The sequence below is a fragment of the Hydractinia symbiolongicarpus genome, chromosome 14 (genome assembly GCF_029227915.1).
Source record: "Hydractinia symbiolongicarpus strain clone_291-10 chromosome 14, HSymV2.1, whole genome shotgun sequence".
In the NCBI taxonomy this organism is placed as follows: Eukaryota; Metazoa; Cnidaria; class Hydrozoa; order Anthoathecata; family Hydractiniidae; genus Hydractinia; species Hydractinia symbiolongicarpus.
The window spans coordinates 15,778,206-15,790,650 of NC_079888.1; the positions used below are offsets into that span (position 1 = coordinate 15,778,206).

Below are 12,445 nucleotides of genomic sequence, written 5' to 3' on the forward strand. Positions count from 1 at the left end.
GTGTACAAACGCCAGCTAAATGTTTACACTTTGCGAGAGTTCTGGAAATTTGTCCCTATAAGCCACTTCGGTCAGGCCCAAACTTGCGCGGTATGAAACTCGTAATATATTTGAAATAATTTATCTACAATATATCGCATAATTAAGAAAAAGATCAGCCAACGCCGTTTGATAAACAAGCATCATCATCATCATCATTCTCGGCTTAACGTCCGTTTTCTATGCTAGCATGGGTTGAACAGGGTATATTAATGACCCTCTTCCAATTTGATCTAGACTGTGTTGGATCTAAACTCAACTTCCTTTGTATCAAGTCTGTCCTTATAACCTCCTGCCAAGTCTTTTTCGGTCTGCCTCTGGGCTTTTCCCCAGGAACTATCAAGTCTCTACACTTTCTTACTTAATTATCCCCCTCCTTTCTTTCCAAGTGCCCCGAAATAGGATAATGCTGAGCTTGCGTTAAGAACGTACAACTTGGAACGGAAGCTTTAAGAAATTTAAGGTGAGCTATCAGCTATAAGTAACGCCACAAATATGCTGTGCAAAAGAATTAAAGAACTAGAAAATCGCTGCTTAGAAAACAAGCAGTAGAGTCCTTGTCATAGTGCTTAAAATTCTCTGGTGTCCTAACTCCAATTATATTTCAAGTAAAATTGATGTTGACATTCACTCAGAAAAACATAGAGGCCTGCAACATAAATGGTAGCTTACAAAGGAAACGACCCATTGTTATTTTTTTTTAAAAAAAAAAAAGGAAAGCAGGTAACATTTTTGAATACTTTGAACAAATTTCTTAACTGAACTAATTTCTATCTTAGTAATGACACGTATGTACATCAAAATTGACCTATTGAGTTCTCTGGTATAAATGTAAAACACTTTGGTAGGAGAAAAAATTAATTATTTTTGGACAAGTAATGCAACAGTAAAAACCAAAACAATTAACCTAGGCTAATTTAATCTTTAATTTTATCTTTAATTTAATGGAGGAATTAAAAAGATTTAAAAACGTACGAAAATAGGTGCAGTGTTGTGTTCATGCCATTATGAATTTTGAGATTTTTGTGTTTTGTATAAGGAAGTAATGTGATTTTTGCAAAACTATTTAGGGGTATACTTTCAATGAAACGGATACAGGCAGTATATATTGTATCGTTAAATTTGAAGTGTTTAACAATTTTGTAGGTTATGCCGAAATTGAGAAGTGAAAAAAAAAAAAGGTTTTTATGTTTTTTCAAAACTGGGTCCCACTTTGATGAGAATTCTCAAGATTTTTTTATCATATTTTTATAAATAAAATTAAGAACATTTTACATGTCGCAAACCATATAGTTTTGTAAAAGGAAAATTGAGATTTGAGAAAGTTGTTAAAAAATCCACTTTTAGAGGAGTTTTGAGAGACTTTAAGAGAATTAAGAAGAATTTCCAATATTGAGGAGAATTGGGGAGTTTTGAGAAAGCGCAATTACACTATAAAAGTAGCTGCCAACTGTAAACACACAACAAACTTCGTCGACACATTCAGGCAGTTAAATTTTTATCTGTTTTTATAAACACGTGCAACATATTCGAAATCAACACGACAGAGATAATAATTGAAATCTTGATGAGAAATAAAAAAAATAATAATCAGATATCCATTTTGTAAACTTCAGGAGGGACAAAAACCCAGTACGTACAAATTTAATAAAAAAGGGTTGTGGGTAATTTTGTATTTTGTCGGACTTTTTCCAAATATGACAGTTCTTAGAAATTTATAAAGCTGCCCATTCTAACCAAAAATATTTACACGCAGAATTTAAACATGCGCAGAAATATATGTGTCTAACAACAGAAGTTAAATTAAAACACTCAAGTTAATTTATTTCATAAATTTAAGAAGTGTAGCTACAATACATTCTATATATTTCATACATAATTCGCTAGCCAGGCTCTCGCTTGTGTTTTTACTGGAAACAAACTCGTAAAAGTCTTGGTATAAAAGTTATAATAACATCTACATATTTCGATTGGCTGTAAGGCATTCATGGTCAAACGAGTTGAGAAACAAAACACGAAAAACAACATTTCAAATTATGTATAAAAATTGCATAAGACGAATGTGTACAACAACGCAGATATTTTAACAAAAAAAAAAAAAAAATAACAAAATTTGTATACAAAATAGCTGAATTTTCTCTATGCAAAGAAGTATCTAATTTTGGTGTGAGTATAACACGGAAATTGTTCAGCTTTTCGATTTGGAATGCTGGATAAGCCATTGTAAAGTAATATCTAAAAATAAAATAAGGGGAGCTTAAACAGGGTGCAATCTAGGAATGTAAAATAAAGGCCGCTAAATCCCAAATGGGAATTCATCAAGGTGGTCTTTGGTATTATGAAAATCTTATTTCTTCGTAACTTGCATAAAATGGGCAGGTATAAGTCCCTATTTTTTAGAATAAATATCATCATCTCTTCTAATAAATTGGGAAATTTGACAACGCTGGATTACAGCCTGTTAAACATCAGAAATGGAGTTTGTCTGACAACGCGTGGTCATTTTAAACTTGCGTGTAGAAAACACACAACAATTAGGTCTTAGGCAAGGACAGCAGAAAATCACACAATCCAAAAATCAGTTTGCTTCTAAGATGATTAAAAACAGAATCCCACAATATAAAAATGGGCGTTCTAAAGAGAGTTTAAACTTTCAAGTTTGGAGCAAAGTTGTTGACCTGGACGAAGTCTATACAACACGTTGTTGAGTTTTAACATAGCTGTTACACCATTTCAAGCACATCTCTATAATAACAGCCGTATTTTGTCTGTCCGGGCACACGAAATCGGGTGTAATTCAAAGAAAGACAGCCCCGTGAATTTACTAGCAACTTCTTAAAAGATGCCAAATGTGTATTTTATTTTTAAAAAACTTTTAAAAAAATTAACTTAGAAAACATATAAATTCATACCAATATTATCCTTCTCCTTGCAAGATATTGAATAACAACAAATTTCGCGATCTTGTACACCACCAAGATTTCTGAAGAAGAAAAAAGAAACCACTCGTGCACACATGTAGATAGTCTTGTATAGAAATGATTCACCTAACTCGCATCTAATGTCACTTACAGTTTTTCGATAAGTTCTTTCTCCGTGTACGCGTTGGGTAGATCACGCTTATTGCCCAAAACAAGTACCTACAGCATATATGAAAGAAGCTACAAGGTGAAGTAATTTTACGTATCTTTACCGAAACATCGTCATAAGAAAAGTGATGCTCAAATTACGTATACTCAAATTGCCATTTTCTGGAATGTATAAAGAAAATGTTATGGTTTTGTACTCTCGGGGTTGCAAATAGCGTTCGAACGGAAGATTTTTAGGAGTACTTTAAAGTTCATGAAAAAGTTTAAGCATGACGGATTTTGTAAACATTTATGGCAAACGACAAAGCTAGAACATTTACCGGTATTCCAGACAGCTGTGGTTTCTCAAGTAAACTTTGTAATTCATTTTTAGCAGCGTCCAATTTTTCGTGATCAGCTGCGTCAACCATGTACCTGAAAGTGGCAAAAAACAATTCCATTTTAAAAGAATAATACAGTCCTTTTAAAAAAATACACCATATTTTGTCGAACATAGCAAAAAGCATGTTATTCTGGATAAGAACAAAAGTTTATTTCCAATAGCGAACCATACTAAGCATTAAAATGTGTAAAAAACAACAAAATCACATTCAGCAAAACCCTGGACTTTTCCACAGTCTTAAATCTGTGCTTAGGAAAGTCTTTAAATCACGCAAATACAACGTAGTATCGTGGGAAATATTCTTACACAATGCAATTAACACCTCTGCAATATCTCTCCCACATACTTCGAAATCGTGGTTGTCCTCCGATATCCCATAACTATAACAACAACAACAGAAACATGACTAGAATGTTCAAAATATATTTTAGTCTACGAACATTAAGTTTTAAGAAATCGATGAGCGTGATCAATTTTTGCAAAAAGAATTGATTCTTCTCAATTAAATCGCGAGACAACATAAGAAGAATACTTAGGTATCTTTATATTACGCAAAAAAAAACAAAAATAAACTGATAACGTATCACAGGCAATTTTGCAAGAACCTACCTTAATAGTAACGTTTCCTTTCGTAACCTTTCTCATGTTGAAACCAACTGTAGGGATCATGTCTTCGCAGAACTGACCAGACTAAAAAGAAAGAACAAAATAGGTCAACTGGCTTTGTTTTTATTCTCTGACAGAAATTGGTAGTGTGAAATCTTACTGAGGCAGTTTTGTAGGTGTATCTTTTCCCCTTAAGCATTGAAGGCTGTATTGAAGTTTTGTTTCATCACATAAAAACACACTCCCTTTTAAACATATAGATATGCTTATGTTGGATTTTAAACTCTACAGGATACTACAGACAAAAAAATTTCTTCTATCAAAAATAATTATTAAAATTATTATTATTATTATTATTATTATTATTATTATTATTATTATTATTATTATTATTATTATTACTATTATTTACCCAGGATAGCCTCTTCAGTTCCTAATAGAACTGTTATCAATGGGTTTTTTGGGAAGGGGTTCCTAGTGCATTTAAAGCTCCCATTTGAGCTACAGAAGAGCAACAACCGCTTAATTAGATATCAATTCTATTTTCATACTGAATGTTGAGCAGAAAGGATCAATTTACACTTTTATGGTTTCTAGCATGACTCGGCCAGGGTAGGAACCAAAGACCTTCTGCACTGGAAGCAAACGCTCTATCAAAACGTGTTATTTCTATTAGCAGAAGTGTTTATTAGGAATATGGACATGGTGCCGTAGATTAGTGGTTATATCTCTCATACTCTGTGCAGGAGACCGGGTGTTCAATTCCTCTTGATGGCGATTGTACATGAGTGAGTGAACGTTACCATAGCCCCGGGTTAACCCAAGTTATGTGAGGGAAATTGGGGGGATGGCACACTGTGTGGGCCGATGGATGTTGCCGGGAGTTGTCCAGTAGAGCGTGGGCCCTAATTGGGTCTGCATAGCTCAAAATGAGCATTAAATACTCTAGGACTCTCCATCTAAGCCATGGCCCCTCCTGGAAATAATATACAGGGTATATTCCTCAATATTTGTGAGGCTAGCAATGTAAAATATGCACATCTATCTATTTATGGAATGGGTCTATGTCACAAGTGTTCCTGCACAAAACTTGACCAATAATGTAAGCAGATGTTTTGTGATTAGAATTAACTTTGTTGCAATAGTGATTTACATTGGACTGACAAAGCACACATTTGTCCCAACAATCTTTGAATTTTTCAGGGTAAAAACCATCCAGGTTTGTATGGGCAAGAATGCTAAAAATGGTTAAAGGGATATTAAAAACCTTTATGAAAATGTTTTTGATTCCAAAGAAAGAATTAAAGGAACACTTGAAATTAGATTGAAATCAATGTCATCAATCTTGGCATTCATTTCTTGATCAGACATTAGCTTATCCAGCAATGTAGTAGTTGAAAGATGGACCACTTTAATGCCTTTGTTTTGCAGGATATTCATGATCACCTTCTAAGAATTTTGTGTCGAATCAAGTTTCGAAAACTCTCTGTAAGTTTTGGGAAAGAAAAGTTTAGCTTAAGCCAGAAAATTTCTATTTTTGGACTACTTTTTTATGAACCAGTATGTTTTTCGCTATAAAATTCAAGTTTCGTGTGAAAAATGAAAAGTTATCTTCGTGAATAAATACTTAGGTTCCTTGGAATGATATGAGAATAGTTAGGTGGATGTGTAATGCCAGTCTGAGAGACAGAAAGAGTTCGGATGAGCTAAGAAGCAGACTAAGTCTCCATAGAATTAAAGATGTTATCCAGATAAGAAGATTGAATTGGCTGGGGCACTTGGAAAGAATGCAGGAGGATAATTGGGTAAGAAAGTGTAGAGACTTGATAGTTCCTGGGGCAAAGCCCAGAGGCAGACCGAGAAAGACTTGGCAGGAGGTTATAAGGACAGACTTGATAGAGAGGAAGTTGAGTTTAGATCTAACACAGTCTAGATCAGATTGGAAGAGGGTCATTAATATACCCCGTCCAACCCATGCTAGCATGGAAAACGGACTTTAAGCTGAGAATGATGATGATGATGATGTTCAAGTGTGATGTTTTTGTTTCATTATATAATTTTTTTGACCAGCAGCAGTGTGTGTGTTTATTTTTGTAGTGTAAAACACTTCTCTTTTATCAACCCAAAAAAATTCCCAGACCCAATTTTGGTTCAAAATATTGATATTGAGCTAAATATTGATAACTTAAGTTTTTAAATAAAAAACATACTGGTATGGCCATTAAATTAAGATTAAGTGTTTTAAGTATAATAACTCTCCAAAATATTTATATGTAGTGGACCATGTTATTCTTATTTTTCTATTGTTCTAAACAAAAGACCTGTTGTTTTTAACCTAAAATCCCAGTCTGATATTCTCAAAGAGCACACGCTATAAATGTTGAAAGAGGATTTGGCGTATAGCCTTGTTGAGGAGATACAGGGCGGTAGGGGTTGGGACCCAATGTTAGAATATACCAAGATTCTTGGAAACAAAATTAGGTATATATACAGTTTGCTTGGTGGACTTCACCATTATTTTAAGGACTCTTAGCAGCAACTTTGCCATTTATTGTGTCTATTAATAAGTAAAAGCTGAACTGAATTGATTCATGATATTATTATATTCTTGCACATGCACAGGAACATGCTACAACATAAAGGTGTTGTAAAGCATGTGTTAGCCATTTCCACCATGGGCGTAAATTATCAAACAATATTTTTAAATTTAGTTGTAAAGAGAAAGTTTGCATGTGAAAGCACATATATCAAAGCAATGTGAAAGCACATATATCATATATACAAGCAAATTTTTGAATTAATTTGACGATTGCCTGCGGAACCACCCGCATTTTTCCGAACTGGCCCGGAACATTCTGGTAATACAACACCTTGTAAAAACATGACAGATGAAAGTTGGAAGAATGCGTTTGAAGAGAAAGGAGTTAATAAAGTTTATATATAAGTCATTTATCAAATGAATCTTATCAAAAATCATAAAAAACAGTTCTTTTAAGAACTTCGCTACCACACATATAGTTAGTTTTTTTTAATTTTAATTCTTTTTTTAATAATTCTTAAGTCATTTGTGATGAATCTTTTTTTTTTCAGGCATTTTTTTGCACTATTGGGGGTTTTTTGGGGCAAATACCAGAATTTTTTTGAAAATGCCGAACTCGCATGCAAACGCCCGTACTTTTTACAGCATATGCACCCTTGTGATTCCTCTTGACGGCGATTCAACGGCGATTGGCGCCGTAGATTAGTGGTTATAGCTCTCGTACTCTGTGCGGGAGACCGGGGTTCGATTCCTCTTGACGGCGATTCAACATGGGCGAGTGAATGTTACCATAGCCCCGGGTTAACCCAAGCCATGTGAGGGAAATTGGGAAGATGGCACACTGTGTGGGCCGTTGGATGTTGCCGGGAGTTGTCTAGTAGAGCGCGGGCCCTAATCGGGTCTGCGTCGCTCGAAATGAGCATTAAATACTCTAGGACTCTCCATCTAAGCCATGGCCCCTCCTGGAAATAATAGACAGGGTATATCCCTCGATATTTGTGAGGCTAGCCATGTAAAATATGCACATCTATCTATCTATCTATCTATTCAACATGGGCAAATAAATATTACCATAGCCCCGGGTTAACCCAAGCCATGTGAGGTAAATTGAGAAGATGGCACACTGTGTGGGCCATTAGATATTCCCGGGAGTTGTCTAGTAGAGTGCGGGCCCTAATTGGGTCTGCATAGCTCAAAATGAGCATTAAATACTCTAGGACTCTCTATCTAAGCCATCATGGTTCCGCATGGAAAAAATATACAGGGTATATCCCTTGATATTTGTGAGTCAAGCCATGTAAAATATGCACATCTCTCTCTCTCATTGCTCTATGTACCTTTTTACCAGTACTTACCGCAATAACATTGACAAAAGTGGTTTTTCCCGAATATTGTAACCCAACCAAGGTCAATTCCATCTCCTCTTTCCAAAATAAACTTTTAATCCAGTCTATGAACCTTTGGAAGACTGAAGCCATGGTAAATACGATTATAAAAAATTTCAAATATTTGTGAGCACTAAAGCTCCTTTACTATATCTGAACTGGGTAGTTTCCTTTCTTTGTTGTGCTCCTTGGTTTGGTGCCTGCAAATTTCACCTTTTTCTTGTCTCGAGACTGATGGTTTCTGTGCGCAAACCTTCAAGGTTTAAAACTTAAAATGTGTTTAAAGATTTGAACCGGGAGGGCACGGCCACGCATTTGTTTTCGAATTTATAATACGGAAAGTCATTGACCAGAACCCCATACAATGTTGGTCCAAAAAAGACGCCGAAACCGAAATTACGCTGCTTCTATCTTCTGAAAATGACGCACATTTCTATTACAGCAACTAAAATGATTCTAAGAAATCCAACGGATAAATCTTTTAGGTATTCTAAAGATAATCAATATTATAAGAGTTGAGAATCCCTAACGTTCGCAAACTTATACTCCGCATAAAAATGTGCGAAAGGAACATCCCAACATCAAAAGAAATTCTGGGTAAAAGGACCAATAGTCCATTGCAACGTTAAGATTTTCAACCCATTGACTAAATGCGACTTGAACCAGAGTCTTTTATCACATCGCAAACGCAATAGAAACGAGAAAAAGGGTTTTTTGTACGACCAGCGAATCCTCCAATTAGTAGAATAGTCGTTTTGAGTTGACTTTTACGTTACTCAGATCATGCTCTCTCTGTGTATTCGTGGATCAAGATCGTCGTGAAAGATAGATATCGCGAAAGTTAAGGACATCGATACCCATTTAACAGTTTATGAAGCAGATATAGATGTTGGAAAAATAATATCACATGCTTTTTTATCTATTGTTGTTGGTAACCGGCCGTCTATCAGTTTATAAATTGACCTGTTAAATATGCAGTTGCAATGCATGATATTCATTGTCCTAAAATAACTTTTACAACATGGGGTCATCTACAAAATTTGAATCAATTCGTATATAAATAATCGTATATGCTCTACGAATTTTTTTTTGAAATCAATCAAATTCGTATAAAAGTTTTCTTTATTGTAGAATGAGTCGTCTTACCGTGTTATAAATTGCCATTAAAGAAAGGATGCGAAGTCGTGATGACGTTGATTAAGCTTCTTCAGATTGCGTTTCAATTGTTTCAGAACAAAGTACGGTGTTATTAAAGTTTCTTGCGTCAGCGTTGGCCGAGTGCGCAGCATAAATTTATCAAAACTAAATTTTCCATCGTGATTCATAAAAAATACGTGCCTGCCTTACACAGAAATGTTTCTATCAGAATATGAGTTGTTTTTGACCCCTGATGTTCCGGGTTACCATTTGATTAATAGAGTCAGGCTTAGACCATGCCCCTCTCTTATACAAATTTTAATGCATGTCAAAGTATCTGACCTGGATTCTACAAAACTCAATTCTTGAAAGGATGGATGTCAAAGAAAACTAATAGTGAAATCAAAAGCAAGAAATAAGAAAAGTAACAAGAAAAAAGATTTTTCAGTTAGCGAGAGAGATAATAAACGACGAATTGGCCAGAACAAAATAAAGTCAGTATGATGGAAGGAGTATCGAACATGGTTGTCTGCCAATAAAAGATCTTGGCTTTAACTCAACCACGACAAATTTTTGAATGTGCTCAGACCATGATAAAACTGTCAAAAAGCACGTCATCCACATGCTGGAGAGAGGCGGTAACGAGGTGCCGTGTGTGTAACACGAGCAGTTGGACACAAATTCGAAAATCGAATCATCGAACATTCGAAAATGTGATCGATTTAAAACAATGTTATCCTTTACCAAATTTTTGGTAACTCGGACGTGGCAAATTAATTCACAAAATGGAGCCAAACAAAGAGGAGAATGTAAAGACGTACGAAAATGAAGAAGAAAGACAGAAACAAATATCTCAAGACCACCATCTTAGAAGCTGTCCCGGTGATGTTGAAATACCGAACCGTATTTTTGTGAAAGGATTTGCAAAAGACTGCTCTGAAGAAGAATTGAAAAGCTTTTTTGAAATATATGGATTAGTTCACGATGCGAAAATTGTGCGCGATAATACAGGTATCAGTAAAGGCTATGGATTTGTGACATTTGATAGTCAAGAAATTGCAGAAAAAGTGAAAGCTATGGGTAATGTGATGTACAGAGACCGCGATTTAGTGCTGGGACCTGCCAAACTTCGAAAAAAGAAGCCTGTTTTGGGTATTAGATTTCGTTCAGATCAATACGGATGGCAGATTCCCCAGCATCACGTTCCTTGTTACATTTCTCCAGATGGTGTTTGGTATTTTCAAACAATGCCAGTGGTTCCTTCATTTCCACCAACTCATTACCAGTTTGAGGTTTGTTCGTTTTAATGACTTTATCAAAAAATCTAATTATCTGTCAAAAATATTACAAATATAGGCATAAAAATAATTAAAAAAAAATTGATAGACGTAACAGAATTCAAGATTGCTTGTTTGAACTGTTGTTTTTACCCTGTGAAATTCTGATTGGCTAGTAACAATTTAAGCCGCCAAAAATAGATCAAACCGACCAATAAGAGTACGGAAATTAATTTTCTTTTTCAATGCTTTCGGGGTTCTCCCTTGAGATTTTAGTAAACACCGTGTTTTTAAGTCTAAATGTTTTTTTCCGTGGGTAGATAAATTCTTATAAAGTTGATAATAAAAAACGTTGTATTCAAAACAAATATATACGCTTTTTTCATGACAGCCGTGAAACTGAAGTTTGACTGTTCTTATATTTTTGAAGCATTTCGAGGTTCAGTTTGTTCAAACTTTATTATAACAACATTCAAATCGGAACAATATTTTCAGACTTGCTCTGGGATTTTTTTTATATTTTTTTACTTTGTCTATTTTTTTAATCATCTTCAAAGTACAAACTTGGACGCGAGTTGTTCTTAGTTGGCTCCTATTTAAAAACTTATGAAAAAATAGAAAGAAAGAGCGTGTAGCGTAGTATTATACGCATCTACAATTCCTAAAATACAATAGGCTCTCCCTATCTGGAACTGTCTCTGTCATGAACAATTCTCATGAGTCAGTTCTATAAATATTTAAAGGAAAATTTTCGATATTAATCTATTTGAGCTAAGGCTATTGTGAACATCTTGACTCCAGGATAATGAAAGTTTTTGTAAATGTTGATGTTGATTTATTTTTTCGTTTCAGCCTTATGCACCGTCATACAGTCCCAATTGTTACCCCGACTCTGCACCCACATCTCCAACATGGCCTGTAGTGCCACAGATGCAAGTGCAAATGCAAGCACAACCAGTAACTAATCCACCACCGCAACCGCCGCAGCAACCACTTCCACCGCCACCACAAAATGCTCCACTTATCACCCATGAATCGCACACAGTGTATAACCATGCAAACTCAACTGCAACTCCTGTAACATTCACAACCTATCCCATTAGTACGTGTATTTTCCAGCTTATCAACCCTGTAGCCAAAAAGACACTTGTCCCTAAAAGTCAAATTAAACTAAGTTTGTTTAACTGCACATGTTTTAGATTTGAGGATTCTTCACTTTTGTTTTTGTTTTTCTGGTTAGTCCTGTCAAAAATGCGTTACACAAGCTTCCTTCAAAACTACACAAGTCATGGCTAAGAAATGAACCCGTAACTAGATTTTCTATTTCACTTTTAGATGTGAATACGTTAACACCAGCAAACGAACAATACTTCAAATTGCAGAAAAGTTCTGCGGACAAAATGGAACTACAAACAGCCATGGCTTGTACATCTCCGGTCCACTGCGTCCCAGTACATTATGACGGTAGTTTCATTTCAACAGAAGAGTCTGTCATCCCAGCCGAGGTAGGTCAGGGTAGTTTAAGGGGATGGTAAATCATATCTCAGTTATTATTTACCTGATGTTTGAACGCATACCCTTAGGCTTTAAACTTTACCAAAAGGAAAAAATTACATAAGGACAATTTTCAAAAAATAAACTATATCAAAATTTAAAAAAACAATTTTTTTCTGATATTAGTCAACAAAAAAGTTGAAAAAGTCGTAAATATTTTTGCCGTTGGATACAAATAAATTTCTTTTTTTTATATCAAACACCGTAAACATTGATAGAAACTCATTTTTTTTTAAATATAATTTCATAAACTCATAATGCAATAACAAGGGGCATAACTAGCCAATACTTACCAGCGCCACTCGCCATTGTTGGGATAGGCTTTTAAAAGAACACAAGCCAGCGTCTTTCTCTCGCAGTCGGTTTTTTAAAAGGCACTGGAGACGATTTTGCTAGATCACAATGGCCTTTTTTTTAGAGTGTTCACCATCCCAATA

At 35.1% G+C, this 12,445-nt stretch overlaps 2 protein-coding genes across 2 annotated transcripts; one reads left to right on the forward strand and one right to left on the reverse strand.

The window, feature by feature from the left end:
- Positions 1-1,842: 1,842 nt before the first annotated feature.
- LOC130625628 (ADP-ribosylation factor-like protein 8B-A) lies at positions 1,843-8,305 on the reverse strand. The gene is made up of 7 exons (XM_057440726.1): positions 8,011-8,305; positions 4,120-4,200; positions 3,817-3,890; positions 3,449-3,542; positions 3,112-3,179; positions 2,952-3,022; positions 1,843-2,274 (listed from the first exon to the last, which is right to left on the reverse strand). The coding sequence occupies exons 1-7, from the start codon at positions 8,131-8,133 to the stop codon at positions 2,228-2,230; spliced, it is 558 nt and encodes a 185-aa protein (XP_057296709.1). The 5' UTR covers positions 8,134-8,305; the 3' UTR covers positions 1,843-2,227.
- A 1,238-nt stretch (positions 8,306-9,543) lies between these two features.
- LOC130625629 (protein boule-like) lies at positions 9,544-11,973 on the forward strand. Its single transcript, XM_057440727.1, has 2 exons — positions 9,544-10,469; positions 11,307-11,973. Exons 1-2 carry the CDS (start codon positions 9,963-9,965, stop codon positions 11,748-11,750), a joined length of 951 nt encoding a protein of 316 aa, XP_057296710.1. The 5' UTR covers positions 9,544-9,962; the 3' UTR covers positions 11,751-11,973.
- Positions 11,974-12,445: the final 472 nt, after the last annotated feature.